The sequence below is a fragment of the Lontra canadensis genome, unplaced genomic scaffold, assembly GCF_010015895.1.
Source record: "Lontra canadensis isolate GAN:19392208 unplaced genomic scaffold, GSC_riverotter_1.0 scaffold73, whole genome shotgun sequence".
NCBI lineage: Eukaryota > Metazoa > Chordata > Mammalia > Carnivora > Mustelidae > Lontra > Lontra canadensis.
This window is the reverse complement of record NW_022631067.1, coordinates 887,397-908,243: the sequence shown is the minus strand read 5'-3', so window position 1 is coordinate 908,243 and position 20,847 is coordinate 887,397. Positions and strand designations below refer to the sequence as shown.

Genomic DNA, 20,847 nt, shown 5'->3' with positions numbered 1-20,847 from the left:
ATCATCTCCCTTGCCCGTCAGTGCCACCGAGACCTCAATGTTGGGTGCAGCCACGGCCTGCCAGGCCTGTGAGGACCAGATCTGGTCCGGCCCCTGAGGACGTAGCTGCCTGTGGGCTGGTCTGCACTTACGGCCCCAGGGTTGGTGTGAGGCATCCCTGTGGGTAGCTGGAAATCACTTTGCATGAGAAGCAGCCTCTGGGAAGATGGGTATGATGGCCAGCGCTGGTTGTGGCGGTGCTGAGGCCTGGTGGGGGAGTGGGAGTGAGGCCGAGGAGGGGTGAGGGCCGACGGCACCGGGCTGGTGACCACGGAGCTGAGCTGAGGGCTGTGTGTAAAGGCGTGTGCCATGCAGAAATGCAGGACTTTGGGGCACCAGCTCGTGTAAGCAGCGTGGGGGCCAAGCTGTTCTCAAGACCAGGAGCAAAGCAAACAGGAGACCACCCCACTCAGGAGCCCCCTCCTGGCAGACCCCTGCATGGCAGCTGCCCTGGCAGCTACGGGGCCGGGAAATTCACAGGGGGCTGGTGGAGCACGTTCTGTCTCTGGGCCCCGCAGCCCGGCCAGTGGGTACCTTCACTCTTGGGGGGGATGCGGCCAGTGACATTGTTTGTGAGCGTCACTAGAAATCCGAGAAACCCATCCTTTGGACTAGTCTGGCTAGAGGTTGTCAGTTTTGTGGGTCTTCCCTACCTGCCTGTTTTCTAGTTCTTTGGCTTCTGCTTCTACAATTTCCTTCCATCTGTTTACTTTAGTTTTAAGTTGCTCCTCTGTTTCTAGTGTTTGAAGGCGGATGCTTTTGTCACTGCGCTAAGTGTGTCATTGTTCTTCTTTTAGAGACAGAGAGAGAGTGTGGGTGTGTTCGTGCCTAAGTGGGCAGGGGCGGAGGGAGAGGGAAAGACTGTCCAGCAGGCTCCCCACTGAGCCCAGAGCCCAATGCAGGACTCGATCCCACGACCCCGAGACCATGACCTGGACCTAAATCAGGAGTCAGACACTCAATTGACGGAGCCGTCTGGGCGCCCCACGCATGGAGTTCTTGAAGTGGGAAATATGAAAATTGAAATTAAAACCACCAACCAATGGGCTCCACAGCCCGAGAACCAGCAAACGTGAGGATAAAACAGAGCTTGCCCAGTCTGGACAATAGGGGACAACAGACTCAAAAAACAAATGACTAGAGCCTCGGGGACATGTGGGGTTGTAAGCAAAGACCTGACATTCACGCCCCTGGAGTCATGAGAGGGAGAGAAGACTGAAAATTACCCCGATTTGGCAAAAGACACAAACACGAACGTCTGAGAAGTTGTCGAACCCCAGTTACAATAAATCCCCCCGAATCACACCAAGACCTCTCATGGCTCAACTTCTGAAAACTGAAGGCGAAGAAACACTTCTTGAAAACACAACTAGCGTGTCTCGCTCATCGGAAGTAGACCATGTGATCGCCTAATGGCGAGTAAGGACAAAGAGCTCGTGGTCTCTAAACCCCCACAAAGAAGTCTTCAGACCCGAGCGGTTTCGCTCAAGGATTCTGACACGCATTCAAAGAGGTGCACGGAGCATTTCCCAGTTTCTTACAAGGCTAACGTCCTATGGATGCCAGACAAAGACAGAAGAGAAACCGATGCACCAATACTGCTCATGAATACGGACACGGAAGTTCATAACAAAATAGTAGCAAGTAGAAGTCAGCAATACGTAAGAGGAATTACTCACGGTGACCAAGGAGGGTCTCTTGTAGGCAAGCAGGGCTCGTTCAGTATTTCAAGATTTATTGTGGAACCCACCACATCAATGGACGAAGGAAGAGAAATCACGCCATCCTTTCAATCAGTAGAGAAAGAGTATTTGACAACATTCAGCACCCATTCAGAAAAACGGGAATATGGGGGGACTTGCTTACCATGGTAACGGTACCTACAGAGAACCCCTACGGCTGACAGAGCAGGACAGAGCCACGTGTGCTGTCTCTGCTTGTCCTCAGCTGCCTCGGGCAGGAGAAGCACATACAGGTCATGGAGATCGGCAAGGGGGACTCAGTCATCTGTTCACAGATGACACGATTACCGAATTATAAAATCCCAAGGGCTCTACAGAGATAACCCTGGAGCTGTGCCAGAGCGTGGACCGAGGCTGCAGGACGGAAGACAGGCGCTCAGAAGTCAGTTGTGCGTCTGTGCGTAGCAATGGGCACGCGGACACCAAAAGTAAAAATACAATATTGTTTAGAATTACTCAAGAAAATGAAACACTGAGGCACAGCCAGTATTAGCGGTGCGGGGGTGTGGGCCGCCCCTGCAGGTGCTCACGACCACGGTGGAGGAGAGACCGTCATGTTCTTGGGTCTAAGACGGGGCGAAGCACGTCTGCTCTCGCCACACCCATTCACTGCATTCCCGGTAAAATCCCAGAAACGCTTCTATGGACATAAACAAGATGATCCTAAAATCTGTATGGAAAGTCAGAGGAACTAAAACTCTTACAACATGGGGTGCCTGAGTGGCTCAGTCAGTGAAACATCTGCCTCCAGCTCAGGTCATGATCCCGGGGTCCTGGGATCGAGCCCCACGTTAGGCTCCCTGCTCGGCGGGGAGCCTGTTTCTCCCTCCCCTGCTCGCCCTGCCGTGTCCCTTCTCCCTGTGTCTCTGTCAAATAAATAGAATCTTTAAAAAAATAAAATAAAATTCTGACAACAGTCTTGAGAAGGAAGGCAGAAGAAGGAGCAGTGCACTTGCTAACAAGACGTTTGCTACGTGTGCTGGGGCTGCGGGTTGCTTCCTGGCAGACGGGCTGACCCTAGAACACAGTAGGAAACTCAGAAGCAGACCAGCTGGTCTGACCAGAGGGACCAACTGGTTTCTGGCAAAGGTGGGAAATCAACCTGCACAGGGAAGAGCTCCTTTTCCACAGACTGAGCTGGAGCAGTTGGAGATCCAGAGGCAAAAACCAAGACCCACCTGAATTTCATCCGTTACATAAAGATTAACTCAAAACAGGTTACAGATTTAAACAAAGTGTCCAACTGTTACCCTTTTGGAAAAAAAATACAGTAGATGATATTTGTGAGTTAGGACTACAGAGAGTTCTTAGACCTAATGCCAAAAACATGACCCATAAAAGGAGAAATTGGCAAATTAGACTTGGTCAAAATTAGAAATTTATGCTCTGCAAAGGGCCCTGCTCAGAGGGCGGGCAGACGGGCCGCAGCCCGCGCAGGGCGCGATCTTCAGGTCACCAATCCCATGAAGGACGGGCGTCAAGCTCACTCGCCAACGGGCAGTCCAGCCGGCAAAAGGCGTCGGACCTGAGCAGGTGCTGGGGCAGATCCGGACGCCAGGCAAGCCCCGCGGGAAGAGGGTTAAGGCCGTTAGCCTTTCAGAGGCGCAGACAGAACTGCAGGAGACAGCACTGAGCACCTTCCAGAACCGCGCCCCGTGCAGGGGCGGCGCTGAGAGGCGAGTCACGCTCCGCCGCTGGCAGGGGCGCGGCCGGAGCAGACAGTCAGCAGAGCGCTTGCCCACGTCCGTTAAGACAGCCGCCGTCCTGCGGCCCAGCAATCGCTCTCCTGAGCTTTTCGCCCAAGAAAGAAACTTTTAGGCAGATTCATGCCCGTGAACGTTTATGTTGGTTTTGTTTGCAGTAGCCCAACCCGGGAAGACCCTGAATGTCCTTCAGGCACCCCCACGGTCTGTCTTCGCCGGGAGACGTCATCAGCCCGATCGTGCCCCGGGGAGCAGGCCGCGCGAGGGGAGCCCGTCCCGGCATCCCGCACCGGCTCGCCGCGGAGACGCTCGCGTCCGTTTCTCGTGCGTGTGAAAGTCGGGTTTCAGCACACTGTGGTCGACCGGGCGTCCGACAGCATTATCTCTAAAAAACGTACACACCTTAAGCTAAAAACATTTTACTGCTAAAAGGCGCTAACCATCATCTGGGCTTTTGAGCAATTGTGGTCCCTGATCACAGATCACGGTGACAAATACAATGAAACGTTTGAAAGATTCCAAGAGTCCCCACGATGCGACAGGAACGCGAAGTGCGCACGTTGTGTGGGAAAGTGGGGCTGGTCGATGCTCCGCGCGGCGTCTCGCGAACCCTCCGCCTGAGAAAAAGCAGCACCCGCGGAGCTCGGTGAAGCGAGGTGTGTCTGTCTGCGCGGCTCCGTCCCTAGAACATTCACCAAACGGCAGAACTGGGGAAGCAGAGAACCGATGAGCGGTGGCCAGGGGTTTGGCGGGATGGAGCGGGAAGGAGGTGGTTGTGACCGTGTAGGGCCTCAGGCGGCGCGGATGGGCGGCTCCGGCAAGTCTGGCTGTGGCGCCTCCAGCAGTTTGTACCCGCCGCGGGGGCGGGGCACACAGGATGGGTCTGGATTATTTCCCATAACTGTGTGTGAGTCTACAGTTGTCCACGGCGATCAGGACCCACAGCTTATTCACCCGCCGCCGGCAGCCCCCACACAGGGCTGCGCCAGGAGGGTCTCGCCATGGCGTAGGCTCGGTTCCGAAGTGGAAAGAGCGGAGAGTAGCTAGCTCTGACCTTGACCGCCTAAAAATTAATATTTGCTACAGACTTTAGGTCCAGATCCCAGAGCTTGAGTAGATGTCAAGGTAGGTTAACTCAATTTTAGCGACCTTGGTGATGAACCTTGGAAAGTAGTAAGTCAAGGCTTGAGTAAACAGCATTTCTAAAATTAAATCACGTGTGTTTAAAGATTCGGCGCTACGGGAAGGAAGGCAGAAGACGACAGACCCACACAGTGATGGCTGGGCCGCCACGCACTTCATGTCCTTGTCCGTTTGGAGCCTCAGTCGGAGCCTCAGTGTGGAGTGAGCTGGGACGCACAGCGTGTCCCCTGCGCCGTGGGCGGGCACCCCTGCTGGCGGCGGTGGGCACTCGGAACGCATGCCCGGCCCCCGGTTGCTTTCTGGGGATGTCCACGATGATGCAGGCGCTGTGTCCAGGGCGTTACCTGTTGACCACGTCCCTCGAAGGGAGGAAGGAGGGGGTCTCCAGCTTGCCAGCTCCTGGTCCTCGGGGGCTCCGGACCTGCAGAACCTAAACCACCTCGCTGACCTTTTTTGGCATTTTGTCAACTGGCGACACATTTGAGGGAAAGGATCTGAAAATGTAAGATTAACTCAAATTTTCAAAGTTGTTACTAATAATTTTCTAAGCAAAGTAATAAACCGACTTCCTAATTACAAATCGGTGTGTTCCAGTGTTTACTGTTTTGGACAGAAGTCACATGGGGCAGGGACGTGAGCAGTAATCTGCGTCAGTGCTGGGACGACACCCGCCTGTGTGTCCCCGGGGGCCCCGTTATCATTCCCATCACGGGCTCTATTGTTACTGGTTTCCTCTCCAACCATGTCCTACCCGCCACCAGAGAGCGCATGGGGTGCTTGGTGTGAGAGTAACAAGGGCGACGACTCCTGCACGCCCGCTTGGGGGTTAGGTTCTGTTTTAACCGACGGTCCGGGCTGGCTGCGCGGTGCACCCCTCCCCGCTGTGGCGCACGGGACGTCTGTCCGCTGCCGGCCCTGCTTGCAGTCGGCTCTTAGTGATGCACTTCCGTGAACCCTGGAAGCGACACTTCCCAGCTCCGATCTCCTGTGGGAGCGTGGTGGGGGGTTGGGTATTGGATACTGGAAGCTATAGAACTTTCAGCCACCGGTGTCCGTGTCCCTCGGAGAAGGTGGCCACTAACAGACATGCATGCAGCCACCAACCCTGTGGGAGGAGGGCTTCACCTCAGCAGAGCCATAAATAAAGCTCGAAATCAGATCTCACCTGCCGTGGCCCCTGGAGGGAGAGTGGTGCCGTCTGGGTGCACGCCTGGCCCAAGCCCAGCCGCCGAGTACAGACGTGATCCCCGGCCCAGGTGTCAGGCCCGCACGTGGCACCCAGGTTCCGGCAGAGCAGGGAGAGCAGGCCGGAAACACGCAGCAGCCGCGGGACGGTGGCTTTGGGTGACTTTCCCTGATGTGCTCTGGCTCCAAACGGTGCTCTGTTTGGCCATGTCCGTGGGGTCACCTGGCAATTCTAGGGGTAAGTGAGGCCCCCACTGAAGTCAGCTTTTCTGCATTCGTCCCATCACCTGTGAGCCCTGCAGAGCCTGAGGCAGGGGCCACATCCCACCCTCCACACCTGCTTCCCAGGCCTCACCCCCACCGCCACGGAAGGCAGTGCCCCCAGCTTGCCCAGTCCTCGTGGCCAGATCCCCTCCCTTCTGGCTCCTTTAGAGCCGGGTGCAGGGCCCTTGTCCCTTGCTGTTCCTGGGGTCCCCTCGTGCTGCCCCAGCTGACACCTCCCAGGGAGGGAAGGGGGTCTGGGCCGCTGGTCCTTGAAGAGCCGGCCTTTTCTCCAACCCTGGAGACGGCCCAGCACCCCACCAGCACCTTCTCATGCCAAGGGTCAAGCTCTCCCTGCCTCCCTGAGACATCCAACCCCAGAACAGGGGGAAATCCTGCCACTTGTGGCCACAGAGGGGACCCTGAAGGGCCTCGGGCAGAGAGTAGCAAGCCGACAGGCACAGACCAATGGCCTGGGACTCCCGGTGGGAGACACAGCCAACGTCAGGAAAGCAGGTAGTGGGAGGGGAGGGCACGGCCAGGGAGCCTGAGGAGAGTTCTAGAGGCCAGCTGGACAGCGCCACCTTCAGTGACAGCCTCCAAGCCTGTGAGGTAGCGGGTCCTAGGCAGTGATCCTACTGCACAAAGGGGACAGGATGTTCCCTAGAAGTCACGATGCATCCGTGACCCCGCGACCCTGTGACTGCCACCGAGGGGCGGAGGGACGTATTCAAACATGCAGTTCTTTGTGTTGTGATTATATCTCAATAATGCTGTTTAAAACATTCAAACGAAAGAAAAAAGGTGTTGGTGAGGAAGACACAGAGAGAGAAAAACATCCCGTGCTCCTGGACTAGAAGAATAAACATTATGAAAGTGTTTACACTGCCCAGAGCAGTCTACACGTTCAATGCCATCCTTATTAAATACCATCCACATTTTTCCCAGAGCTGGTACAAATAACCCTAAAATTTATATGGAACCAGAAAAGACCCCGAATAGCCAAAGGAATGTTGAAAAAGAAGCCAAAGTTGGCAGCATCACAATTCCGGACTTCAAGCTCTATAACAAAGTTGTCATCACCAAGACAGTATGGTACCAGCACAAGAACAGACACATAGATCAATGGAACAGAATAGAGAACCCAGAAATGGACCCTGAACTCTAGGGTCAACTAATCTTCGACAAAGCAGGAAAGAATGTCCAATGGAAAAAAGACAGTTTCTTCAACAAATGGTGTTGGGAAAATTGGACAACCACATGCAGAAAAATGAAACTGGACCATTTCCTTACAACACACACAAAAATAGACTCAAAATGGATGAAAGACCCCAACGTGAGACAGGAATCATCCTTGAGGAGAACACAGGCAGCAACCTCCTCGACCTCAGCCGCAGCCACTTCTTCCTAGGAACATCGCCAAAGGCAAGGGAAGCAAGGGCAAAAATGAACTACTGGGACTTCATCAAGATCAAGTGCTTCTGCACAGCAAAGGAAACAGTCAACAAAACTAAAAGACAACCGACAGAATGGGAGAGGATATTTGCAAACGACATATCAGATAAAGGGCTAGTCTCCAACATCTACAAAGAACTTATCAAACTCAACACCCAAAGAACAAATAACCCAATCAAGAAATGGGCAGAAGACATGAACAGACATTTCTGCAGAGAAGACATCCAGATGGCCAACAGACACATGAGAAAGTGCTCCACATCACTGGGCATCAGGGAAATACAAATCAAAACCACAATGAGATACCACCTCACACCAGTTGGAATGGCTAAAATATATAAGTCAGGAAATGACAGATGCTGGCGAGGATGAGGAGAAAGGGGAACCCTCCTGCACTGTTGGGGAATGCAAGATGGTGTGGCCACTCTGGAAAACAGCATGGAGGTTCCTTGAGTAGTTGAAAATAGAGCTACCCTACGACCCAGCAGTCGCACTACTGGGTATTTACCCTAAAGATACAAACATAGTGATCTGAAGGGGCATGTGCCCCCCGAATGTTCATAGCAGCAATGTCCACAGTAGCCAAACTATGGAGAGAACCTAGATGTCCATCAACAGATGAATGGATAAAGAAGATGTGGTTCATATCTACAATGGAATACTATGCGGCCATCAAAAGAAATGAAATCTTGCCATTTGCGATGATATGGATGGAACTAGAGGGTATTATGCTGAGCGAAATAAGCCCATCAGAGAAAGACAATCATCATATGATTTCAGTCATGTGTGGAGTTTAAGAAACAAGACAGAGGATCATAGGGGAAGAGAGGAAAACATAAAACAAGACAAAACCAGAGAGGGAGACAGACCATAAGAGACTCTTAACTCTAGGGAACAAACTTAGGGCTGCTGGAGGGGACGGGGTGGGGGAGGGGGTAGCTGGGGGACGGGAGTCAAGGAGGGCGCGGATGTGATGAGCACGGGGTGTCTCATGCAGCTGATGAATGACTGACCTCTACCTCCAAACCTGAAGACATGAAATATGTTAATGAATTGAATTTAAACTTTTTTTTTTTTAAAGAAAAAATGGTGTTGATACCCACCTTTATTTCCTGCCCTGTTTTTATGTTGCGGTCTTGAGGCAGAATTCCCTGTCCTCAGGAAACCTGTTTTTTGCTCTTGGGACATTTGACTGATTGGACGTGGCCCACCACATCATGGAGGGTGCGTGATCTGCTTTCCTCTGAGCTGCCTGGTTGCAGGTGTTGGTCAGTCACACCCATAATGTCTGCACAGTGGCCCCCATAAGTTTGGTCTGGATGATGGGAACAGAGTCTTGCGAGCTGACACAGGCACTGACCATCCTGATCATTCCGTGGCGGGACCCTCTCCTTGCTCACCTTCCCTACCAGTGGCCCCCCTTTCCTGCTCCTGCCAGCCACACCCCCTACACCAGGGTGCAAGCCGCCTGCCGCCTCCAGCGTTCTCACATGCCGCTCACAGCTCTCACAGCCGGAGGGCACACGTCTGCTCCCCGGGCTCGCAGGGCCCCTGCAGGTCACGGCGACGAGCTTCCGGACTCTGCCACGTGCAGGTGTGGACGGCCCCCGAGCCGTAAGTGTGGCGCTGTTGGGAAGGCTAGAGAGCGAGGGTGCAATGGCCCCAGCCATCTGGTCGGGCAGGAAGGCCCCTCGGGGGAGGACGGGGACATGGCAGGAGGTGGGGAGGCCCCCTGGGCCCTGTGCAGTCGGTGACAAGCTTCTCTTGTGTGCCACGGGTCTCACCCCAGATAAAGGACAGCAGCGTTCCTACCTGGAGGGATTAGGGTACAAGGGAACTAGGAGAAGTTTATGAAATTAAACATCGCTTCTGTTTCCTTCAGTATCTCTTCTGGAAGGAACCAGAGGGACGTGCTGGGAGCTGGGCACTCCTGTGTCCTGATGTCTGAGGTCAAAGCGTCCTTTGTTCCCAAAAGCAAGTGGCGCCAGCAGGAGCGCAGCTTCCCCGGCTGCACCTCCCTGAGGACAGCCAGGCCCCTGCTCCCCCTGAGGAGGCGGCCGTCCCGCCGGGCTTGGGAGGCTCGCGGAACAACAGAAGGAAATGACGCGAAGGAAGCTGGCCTTGTTTGCTCCGGTCACAGCTGTTAGAAACATTCCCAGCTGTGTCCGTGTGCTCAGCTCGTAGTGCCATTTTCTCCCCGCGAGAGTGGAGGCGTCACGGCCCTGGCAGGCAGAGTGTCCCTTGGCAGGAGGGACCCCAGCGTCTAGAAAGCGCACAGCTGCCCGTGCCGGCTGAGTGCCTGACGCCCCTCGACGGGCTGTGGGATTCAGTCCGACGGACTAGGAAGGGACCGGCTCACTCCCTCGGTTTTCCAAGCGATCACAGATGTCTCCGTGGTGCGGGGAGCAGTTTACGTGGGTAGCGTGTGTGTCTCAGGACAGCACCACGCTCGTGGGCACAGACGTGGGCTCTTCCTGCTGACCCCGCCGGGTTTGGGGGCCTCGGGGACTCACCGGTGGGGTGGCTTCTCTCCCCAGGGGTGGGATGGCAGCCGAGCCTCCTGGAGGACAGTGTGCGAGGCGTCACCACCATCCTGCTGCTGCCGTAACAAATGACCACACGGGGTGGCTCGGACACCCACAATGACGACCCTTGTGATACCCACAGTGACCCTACACTGTGCCCGAAGTGTGGGCAGGGCGGGTTCCGTCTGGAGGCTCCGGGAGAAGCCCTGCATCCTCTCCCTGCCTCTGAGCCCTGCTGCTGTGAGGCCCCTGGGCTACGCCGGGCCCAGCCTGGAATCCCAGTGTTCCTGCCTTGAGATCCCCCGCTGGTCACATCTCCCAAGTCCCTGTGTCCACGCGGGGTGACGCGTCCACAGGTCATTCTACTCTCTGCACTTTGAGTCACAGGCTTGAGTTTGGGGCCCCTCCTGCCATGTCCAGACTGGGGTAGCAGGTCCGGGGCGCCCCCCGGAGGAGCACTCGAGGCTTGGGTTACAGTAACGAAGCCCACGGGCTCTTCTGCACACGGTCCTCTCTGCCCCCTTCCCCTTCCCCTAATGGGGACCCGGATTTTCCCGGCATCCCCACCTGCGGTTCCTCCAGGAGCCGGAGCCGCCCCTGCCATCCTCGTGTGCCCAGGGGACCGGAAGGGACATGCGGGACGGCGCTTCTGAAGATCTAGTCTGGTAGATGTTGGACAGAAAACGGGGCAGAAAGGTGTAACTCAAAGGAAGGAAGAAACTTTGTGTGGCTGTGTTGTTGTCATGGGAAGAAGATACACATAGACAACTGGGCTCTGAACACCATGTCCCCAGAACCCACGTGCCTCACCCTAAGCCCCCGGGAGACGGCGTTTGGGGGCAGGGTCTCAGGGAGGTGGGGCGGTCCTGGGGTGGAACCCTCAGAAAGGAGATCCCAGAGCGCGCCCTTGCCTGCCTGTCCCCTGGGAGGACACAGCGGGAAGGCCCCAGAACGGGACCCTGCAGCTCGTTGCACAGCCTGACCATGCGGGCCCCCTTACCCGGACGTCCAGCCTCTGGGATGGTGAGAATCCGTGTGGCTGGTGGGCCCCCAGCCTGCGGTGCTGAGGGGAATGAGCCACAGGGAGCCTGTTTCCCTGGTGAATCTGCTGACTTGGGGGCTGGTCAGGCGCCGGAAGCCATGCACAGGCCGATGCCCCATATTGGCCCCAGATGCGCAGCTGGGGCGGCAGGGCTGGGCCCGAGTCTGGGGATACTCCGGACAAAGGCACCCCAAGGAAGCCAGCGGCCCGGCCCCCCAGTAGTCTGGCCTGCCCCTGCCCTCGGCCTGCACGTCTGCAGTGGGACCTGTGACCCCTCCTATTCTCAGAGCCCCAGAGTCAGGGGTCAGGGGTCACCCCTCCCTCAGGAAGGCTCCACGGGGACCCCCTCCCACGCCCGCCCTCCCCAACAGCACCATCAGGCCTCCACAAGCTTCCAGCTAGGGTCCTTCCAGAAGGTCACTGCTGGGTCACAGGTCCTTGTCCCGGTCGGCTGGCGTGGCGGCTGATGGCCCATGGGGCTGTGGGTGACGGTCCCCCAGTGCGTTACACAAAGCGTGTCCCAGCCTTCCTGCTGCGCGGCTGACGCAGACACGCCGACTTTCATGTCTCCTCCCGCAGCTCACAACGGGTTCACCCGATGACCCCACGGCTGCGTCCAGCCCTCGTCCTCCCAGACCTGGGCTCTTCGCCAGCCAGACGATGGCGTTTCAGAGCCGGGCCTTCCTACAGGCCTCGCTCCCGAGCCCCCCGCCTCCTCTGTGGGACACCCTCCCTTCCGGCTCCGGCTCCCTGGTCCCCCCGTGGACGGGACCTTGATGACACTTCATCCCGGTCCCCAGCCCATCTGCCGTGTGTGGTCACTAACGCAGCAGCTGCGGCTTTTTCGCTGGGCTCTGGCCTGCCCGGTGCGCTCACAGCCTCCCCAACTCCTCCCTGCCCCGCCCCAGGCCCCTCCTCCTCCCTCCCTGCCCGCCCTCCGGACGCACGCGGCACGCACGCACGCCTGCACACTCGTGTGCTCTGACCTGCCGGGCTGTCTCAGGTTCGGTCTGCACTGCCCAGGGGGGCCCACATGTCCTGGTCGGCCAGGCCCGCGCCGTGCGCCCTTCTGCCTACCCTGCGTGGGGGCGCCTTCCCTGCAGCCCCCGTGCCTGCTCAGCTGCGTACACCCATCTTCCCCGGACCTGGGCAGTGGGGGCTCCTGAGTCCTTTGGCATGGCTGCCCCATGTCACCATCTCTCCGCAGACATGCGGCCTCCGGGGGTGAGGGGGTGCAGAAGGTGTGCAACAGGGTGACTGGGTCCGGGCGCGTGTTTTGGAATGATCAGCACAGTGAGGTTAGCTAGCACGTCTGACGCGCTTCTGTTTTGTTTTGTGGTGAGGACGTCTGTACCCCCGGACGGTGCTCACGGGTGTGACAGGTGTGCTTTCCTCCAGCGCCTTCTGCACATGCGGCCCGGAGGTCATTCACCTGCTCAAGGGACGGGTGTGGCTCGTGGGCAGCATCATGCCCGGCACCTGGAAGCCAGTGGCTGCTCTTGGCGTCCACGGGTCCCGTGCTTCCAGATCCCATGCACCGGTGACCTCATGCGGCATCTGTCCCTCTCAGACGCCTTTCACTTAGCTAAAGCCAGGCTCTTGGGGTCTGCCCTGCTGCGGCTGAGGGCAGAGGGTCCTTTCTGGGGCCGAGTAGTGGTCCCCCGTGCACATGGTGCCCTGGTTGCTCCCGTGACTGGACTACCGTGAGTTGTGCTGCTAGAAACACGGGGTACAGGTACCCCTTTTTCTGCAGAAAACTTTATTGTTCCCATGTGGTCCGTGGCTTGGGAGAGCGCTCCAGGGGAGGGAGGAAAGGCAGCCTTGCGTCTGCAGGGACAGTCTCTGGCACCAGGGGGACGCCAGAGTGACGCCCCCAAGGCGGCAGAGCTCCAGAGGCTCCTGGTCCTGCTTGAGGATGAGCCTGTCGAAGAGACGATCTCCCAGCCCAGCCTGGGGGCCGGCCGGCTTGCGAGGTGAGTCAGGGGGTCGTCCAGCTTCCCGAAGGGTGAAGGGTTCACTGCCTCATCTGGGAAGTCCCAGAGCTGGGTGTGTGCAGGCAGACCCAGGCACGCAGACCCACAGGGCCCCATTCGGGCTCCTCTCCAGAACCAGGCAGCTTCCGTGGCATCCAGGCTTTGAGCCCACTCACCCCGGGGCGGCTTCTCCCATCACGATGGTGCAGCGCCTTCAAGGGAAGCTTGGAGCCCTCGTGCTTCTCCTCGCCCAGCTCACAGAAGGGGCCCACGCCCTCCCACGCCCCGGCATCGTGGTCCCAGTAGGAGTAGAGAGCCCAGAGAGAGGCAGGGGCATGTGGACCAGGCGGCTGGTGGCCGCCTCCACCCCGGGGGAAGAATCTGGATGCATCTGGAAACTCATGGGTGGTAGGCGATACGGACCGCAGCTCACAGGCGGGTGCTGGCTGGTCCCAGAGGCTGAGGGTAACGGGAAGGTGGCTCTGAAGGTGGGAGGATGGTCGGAGGCCCGTGGAAGGGGCATCCCTGGGTCTGCTCCGTCCACACACTGTTAGAGCCAGAGACCGACAGGCAGGACGGCTGGGTGCGCTGCCCAGGGAGCTCTTGAAGTTAGGATTTGTCTTTTCCGGGTGTGTTCGCGGAGGAACATTGCTGGGCTATGTTGTAGTTTCATTTTAGCTTTGTCCTAAAGCTTTGCGGGCCCTCCCTACTGCTGTCCACCGCGGCTCCGCAGCCTCGCTCCCAACACCCGCGCCGAGGGCCCCCCTTTCTCGCCATCCTGGCTGACGCCTGTTATCTCTTGTCTCCACAGTCAGAGCCATCCTGAGAGGTGTGAGGTGGCCTCTCCTGAGGTCTGACCACCGGGGCGGGGCACACTCTTTCAGCCCCCTGGGGAGTCCTGCCCCTTCTGTCCCGTGTTGGGCCTGGGGTTCGAGGAAGGGTCGCTGGAGGGAGGTCATGGGTGCTGGCGGGGATGCTACTGGGCCCTGAGGGCCGGGAACGAGGTGGGGGAGGCGGGCCAGGTGCCTGGGGCTGGGGCTGAGCGGTGTGTAGTGGCGGTCCCCCATCCTGAGGACTACAGTCCCCTCCCCGTCCCTCCTCCCTGGTGTCTCCGTCCTCCAGCCACCCATCGGTGAGGTCCCTCCTGGCTGCCCCTGTCAGGGGACCCTACGGGGTTCCTCCAGCTCCCCATCCCTGGGAAGCCTGTTGCTGCCCGGCTGTGCCAGGAGAGCCCCTGCTTCAGCAGGGTCCCGTGGAGGGCCTGGGGCCTCACTCTCCGCATTTGGCATGAACAGAGTCGGATTTCGTGTCTCTGCAACTTGCTGCTGTAGCTCAAGGCTGTGTGGTTTGTTGCTGTGACCCGGAAACCTGTTAGTTATCAGCCTCCCCTCCCTACCTTCCCCTCCCTGCCACCCCTGCCCTTCCCCTCCCCTCCCTGCAACCCCTCCTCTTCCCCTCCCCTCCCTAGCAGTCCCTTACCCTCCTCCTCCCTTCCCTGATATCCTTCCTCTCCCCCTCCCGCCCACACCCCCGACACTCCTTGGCATCCCCCCTCCTCTCGCCTTCCTTCCATGGCACCCCTTCCTTTCCCCTTCCCCTCTCTGCCATCTCCCCTCCCTGCCCTCCTCCCCTCTCTGCCACCCTCCTCTCCCCCCTCCTCCCTGCCACCCCCTTCCCCTTCACCTCCCCTCCCTGGTACTCCCTTACCCTCCTCCTCCCCTCTTCTCTCCTGTGCTCCCCCTACCCCCCATTCCCTCCCTGCCCGCCTCCCCTCCCCCTTCCCTTACTGTCCCCTTGCCCCCCCAGTACCGTAAGCCCCACTGCTGCAAACATGGGTGTCCCGAGCACGTCCCAGAGCATATCGCTGGAGCCGGGGCTGCCGGTATCTTGGACTTTGTCATAGGCTTCACATCACTTCCACAGGGGGGTTTGCCCCTGGACAGGCTTCATTCACCAGCTTGTTCACCACCAGGCCAGAGGGACTCGTCCCTGTTAGTGGCCTGCCCCATGCAGAGAGTAACCCCCTTGGGGTCAGGGAGGCCCAGAAACAGTTGTTCCCTCTGTGCTCCAGGACGCACCTGGTGTGGGTTTCTTCTTTCCAAGTCCCCCTTTCCCCATGCTGCCCCCTTGACGTGGGGACGGGCACCGCAGGAGGAAGGGTTAGTTCCGGCCCAGCGGCCCAGTGCGTCTCCCCCTCACCCCAGAGCACCCACACCTGCCTCAGGAGGACCGGCTCCCCAGGGCTCCGGGTTTCTCAGAACCCTCCCAGCTCTCGTTTTTCACCTCCTTTCATGGCTAACTTTCCGTGGTGGTTGCTAAGAGGATGTGTTTGGTATCCAGGTGTAACATTACATCTGCCTTCCCACCTGGGCACCGTTGGGCCTCCTGGGGCGGGTAGACAGCCATGTCCTGTTTTTCCTCTCGGGGAGGGGTGAGACAGCCATAGAAAGCTGGCCTGCACCCTTGGGACCCGCGGGCCAAGATTCTTCCGCAGCGTTGGGTTTGGGACCTTGTGTACCTAACTGTCCCTTATTTCCCGTAAGGGACTTTAGGGATGGCATTCCAGTTGGGACGGGACAATGTTTCCCTGAAGCAAACACTTGTCTAGGCCTGTGTTTCTATCTGCATCTGGGTTCGGATCCCGCCTCTGCCACTGACCAGCTGTGTGACCCTGGGCAAGTCACCCTCTCCGGGCCGTAGTCTATAAAACAGCCTAAGAGTCGTGCCCACCTCTTGGTGGAGACCATGTGAGCTGGAGGAGGTCAGGAGAGTCCATGGAGGGCACCACGCACTCAGGAATCGTTGGGTGGTGTCGTTTCGGCCACTATACTTTAGGCAAATATGAAATGATTTTTAGAGAAAGCACCATTTATGCCTTAATTTAAGGAGAGAGTGAAGGTTTGATAGAGGGAAGGAGGGAGGGAGAAGGAGGGATTTATTCTAAGTGACGGGCTCGCGTGGTGGTGGGGCTGGTGAATTTGAAATGCGTAAGGCAGGAGCAGACTGTAGGCCCAGGGAAGAGCCGCGTTGCAGGTCGAGTCTGGCAGCAGTCTGGGGACAGTATTCCCTCTTCCTCAGGGGGCGTCGTCTTTGTCGCCTAAAGCCTTCAACTGATTTGACAAGGCCCACCCATACCAGGGAGCATGGTCTGCTTTACGCAGGGTCAGTTGACTCACATGTTAATCACATCTACAAAATGCCCTCAAAATGACATCCGGCCTGGTGTTTGAGCCAACATCTGGGCACCGAGCCTGGCCACATGGACCTGTAAATGGCAACCGTCACAGAGGGCAGCAGACTCAGCCCTTGAAGCAGTGCCGGAGTGAGCGGCTCGGTCCGGGGATGGCACCAGCCACAGGCACTTCAGGGGACAGGGTGGAAGACACAGGGTTGAGGAAAGAAGCCGAGTGTGAGTGGAGGTGTCCCAGCATGAGGGGGTCAGTGAGAGCAGGCCAGAGGGTCTGGAGGGAAATGCTGAGTGGCGTGCCTAGCCATGTGGGGTCCACAGACCCTCGGGGTTCCGGCTGCCTCTCAAGTTTGAGCACCTCCTGAAAACACTTCTGTGATCGAAAGGGGTTGAACCAGGCGAGGGAGGAGGTGGAGGTGCCTGGGGGCAGGGGCTCCCAGCCAGGTGAGCGGCTGGGGGTGCCGGTTGGGGCCAAGGCAAAGTGGGATGTTGAGGACACGTGGGGCAGTTGCTGCCTTTGGGACAGTGGGAAGCTGGGCCACTGCACTTGGGGAGGGAAGGGCTTTAGGCTCTGCCTGAGTGGACATAGCTGGTGTGAGGGGGAGGGGGAGTGTGTCGTGCCCAGAGAGGGCAGCCCTGGACAAGGCGAAGCCTCACTGTCCACCGTGCGACGTCACCTTTCTGGAACCCTCTGTTCACTGGGCTCTCCTTGAACCGTCCAGAACCGCTGCTGTGCAGGTGGTTTGATGCTAAAAACAAAACAAAAGAAAACAAAAGGAAAGGAAAGGAAAAAGAGAAGAAAGGCAGCTTTACCCTCACTCCCCGCCTTCATTTCATGCCTCAGCAATTAGTTTCCAGATCTTTCTTGTCCCCCAGGCCCATGACTTCTTGGAGGACAGATCTGGTCACCTTTGTCTATCGACCCGGGGACCCTGCTGGGTGCCCTTATGCCACGGAGGCTGCAGGTAGAGCCTCCGCTGCCCCATGCTTGAATTTCCCACACCAGGCGCAGAAGCGGGCGCTTCTGGAAATCCTCCGGGAGGGCCTGCTCCCTGTAACGCCAGCCACAGAAGCATGGCAGGCCCCGGGGAGCAGAGGCCCCTGCGCGCGGCGCCCGCACACCTGCTCCCCCCGCCCTCGGCGGTGGCAGCCACGGCCACGCTCCCCGCGACTCCCATCCGCCTGCCGGGCGCTCAGGTGGAAAATGTACCCGGTGGCTTCGCGCCAACCGCGGCGAGGTCGGAGGGGCCCCGCGAGCCTGCGGCGCGCTCCTCTCTCCGCCCGGGCGTCCCCAGGCCAGCGGCGCGGCTGGGGGAGCGGGCGGTCCACCCCGTCAGCCGCGGGGGACCCGGACCTCCGCGCGCGGGGACGGCTGAGCGGCATGCGGCGGCGCGGAGAGCGCGCGCTCGGCTGCTGCGGGCTGTGCACCTGCCCCAGGGCGGCCGCAGGTACAGTGCGGGGAGCCGTTCCGGGCGCCACCTCGGTGGCCGCCTCGCCCTCCGTTCGCGCCCCGCAGCTCCTCGTCCTCCCCAGCGAGGGCGCAGAGACCCGGGGCGGGGAGCGGCTTGTGCCTCTGCGCGGGGAGCACCCTTGGGACTGTGGGGACCCGGGGGGCCGCGGGGGTGCGCGCGCAGGGCTCAGGTGACCTCGGCCGTGCGCGCGCAGGGCCCCCAGGTGACCGCGGGGACTCGCGGGGCAGGCGCGCCGCTTCCGCTTCCGCCCCGCAGCCCCCCTGCCGCAGGGCGCGCCCCCTCGGCGGGGCTCGGGAGCCAATCCCGGGCAGGCGGCGCGGCCGTGCCCCCTCCCCATCGAGCGACCCCACCCCTGAGGCACCGTCTGCGGCGGAGGGACGCGGGCGGCGCGGGGCCCCGCGCTCCGCCGGAGGATGAGGTTCTGGCTGCGGCGCGAGGAGATGGCGGTGGCGGAGATGGTGCGGAGGCTAAATGCGGTTTGCAGGCGCGCTGGTAGGAGGAGCCGCTGGCCTGACAGCTGGGTGCGGTGTCGGGAGCGTCTCCGCGGTGCATGGCAGCCTCCGCGCCCTTCCCCCGCGGCGCAGGTCGCGGGCTGCCCGCCGGGTCCCCGCGGACGGTCCTCGCTCGTCGCGCCCGGGGTCGGAGCGTCCGGGGCCCCAGGGCAGGGTGTGGCCGAGCGCGCGCCCCCCCAACCCCCGCGCCCGTCCCCCAACTCCCGCGCGTCCGTCGCATCCGTATGGGGGTGTCGAGGATACCCGAGCCGGGGGCTCTGCAGCGGGTGCGGGGCTGGGGCTGTGCGCGCTCGTTTCCAGGAGGAACAGTGCGCGTTAATCAGAAGATGCTTTTTCCACGAAATATAATTAAAACCTAAGACAGACGCTCGAACAGGGGGTAGGTAAGGGGGGAGGAGCCTAAGCGGACCTACGTTTTCTGTGTTAATTAAAAGGTGACTTAGACTGAGCTTTGAGGAGCAGTTTGAATGGATCCCTGTGGAGCTGAGAGAGCGCTGAGCGGGCAGGGTCCTGCTCTGGGTCTCCATGCGGCGAGGGCGGGAGGAGGGCGTCCGCAGTCCCCAGCTTTCCTTGACATGGAGAGGAAATAACCTTTTGTCATTAAAAGTAAGTTGTCAGTTTCTTGCCTGATAATTGCCATATGTTATGTCGTCGTATTTCATTACCTCGTTGTCTAAATAATGCTTTTCTGCGAGATTAGATTCTGTCTCTTGGCTTAGGCGTGGGCTCCCTCCTCTCTCTCCCGTAAGTGGGAGACCCCACGGGGTTTTGAGAGCAAAGCCAGGGTTAAACATCATTGTGTGTGATTATCTAACCAAGATCCTTGGAGACATTCTGTGTTTAATGGTGATTTTTCTGATTAAAGCTACTGGATTTATTGTATATGGGTCAAAAGACAATAACCCGTCGTGTGCCATCCGGCCTCGTATTCCCAGAGACACGGCTCCCTTTCCCTGGAACTCGGTTGCGTTTGGCTTGCTGTGGGGTATGGCCTGCGTCGTTGGGTGAAGGGCACGGGGGCTCGCAGACCCACAGGAGCACCCTCTGCTCAGGCTTTGGGGTTGGAATGACACAGCAGGAACAGCTCCAAGAGTGATGTCATTGCCTAGGTTTTAGGGATGGAGGTTTTTTCTCGAGTGGGCTGGGAGAGACGCATGTGCATTTTGAGTTGTAAAAGCCTTCTCTGTAGAGCAGGAGGGACAGGCTGCTCCCCAAATCTGCTGCAAGCTGGGCGTCCACGTTGACCGCAGCCTTGCGCTAAGCAGCGAGTCCCACATGTGTGTCCTTTGTCACACCCGGGCTCCCGTGGCTGCAGATTCCACCAAGTCTCTCTCAAATCCAGTCAACAGACGCCTGCTTTACGAATCCCTAGTATTGCTTAGTGGAGGAGAGGACGGCAGCTGTGTCCGGGCACCACCAACACCGTCAGCTCCTTCTGCACAAAGTCCTTTTCCATCCAGCTACGTGTCCCCCCCCCCCCCCCCCCCCCCCCCCCCCCGCCGGGCTTGTGTATCCCGCGCCATTGACGCGGTGCCATCCGCCGACTGTGGGGCACGCACACCTTCCCTTGTGGGGAGGGGAATCTAGGTCGATGTCAGCCTCCTCCCCAGCCTGGGCCAGAACACACACGCATCCTGACAGGAGCTCCCCATCGGTGCAGAACTGCTGTTCGGAGGTCACAGGCGTTGTGCCTCCAAGGTCACTAGCAGTTAGTGGCAGATGGCAGGATGCAGGTCTGTATGCTGGTGTTGTGACTCAGGGCGGGGGCCTGAGCCCTGAGGACCAGGGCACAGCTGACAGCGCTCAGGGACCTTTCAAAGGCTTCGTGTCTGTTTCCCTCCACAGCTCCTCCCAACGGACAGTCGCCGCTCTCTGTCCGAGGGTCTGGACATGCTGCTGCCTTGTCCCCGCTTCGGACGGACTGGCTGCCACCAGGGGTCCAGGCTGGTCTGCATGTGAGGGGCGCAGGAGGCGCCGTGTGGTGGGTGGTGCCACGTCTGCCGACCTTGAGAACTGGAACTGTATGTGCTCTTGAACCCGGTCTTTAATCTCAAGGCCACGAGCAGCTTGCGGAAGCTCCTGTGCTGGGTGGCGGCTCCTTTCCAGCGTTTTCAAAATTTTGGTTTTCTCTTTAGATTCACAGTAATTGGTGAAAAAGCAAGAAGCACTTGAGGGAGAGACACTGACGGACCTATAGTCGGTTTGAACGTGTGCTGGGGCGCCTGGGGGCTCTGTCCATGAAGCGGCCGCCTTCGGCTCAGGTCGTGATCTTGGGGTGCTGGGATCGAGTCCCACATCGGGCTCCTTGCTCAGTGGGGAGCCTGCTTCCTCCTCTCCCTCTGCCTGCCACTCCCCTGCTTGTGCTCTCTTTCTCGATATCTCTCTCTGTCAAATAAATAAATAAAATCTTTTAAAAAAGTAAAAAAACAAAAATAAAAAACAACTAACAGGTGCGTGTTGCAGAACAGTGGTCCTCCAGCCAGGCCCTCTGAACCTTCTGGAGGGAACCGTCACAGATCTGCCCCCACCCCTCCCCCTGCTTCCGTGCGGTGGAGCCTGAGAATCAGGTGATACTGGTGGTGCTAGTCCAGGAACCAGACTCGGGGAA

The 20,847-nt window shown here is 58.8% G+C and overlaps 1 protein-coding gene and 1 pseudogene across 5 annotated transcripts in view; one reads left to right on the top strand and one right to left on the bottom strand.

Annotated features, from left to right (window-relative positions):
• MCF2L (MCF.2 cell line derived transforming sequence like) overlaps positions 1–20,847 on the top strand; it is a 121,362-nt gene that overhangs the window by 15,125 nt on the left and 85,390 nt on the right. The window contains exon 1 of one of the 5 annotated variants that reach the window (XM_032881019.1): positions 17,683–17,703. The exons of 2 other annotated variants lie outside the window; for them this stretch is intronic. Coding sequence is in view for 1 of the 3 variants with exons in the window: in XM_032881017.1 (XP_032736908.1) it covers positions 18,141–18,219 (79 nt within the window). In the remaining 2 variants the exon portion in view is untranslated. Of the gene's footprint in view, positions 1–17,682; positions 17,704–18,050; positions 18,220–20,847 lie in introns of those variants that run through there. 2 more of the 5 variants (XM_032881022.1, XM_032881017.1) reach the window with 2 other exon arrangements.
• On the bottom strand, positions 12,996–14,969 carry LOC116881346 (annotated as a pseudogene).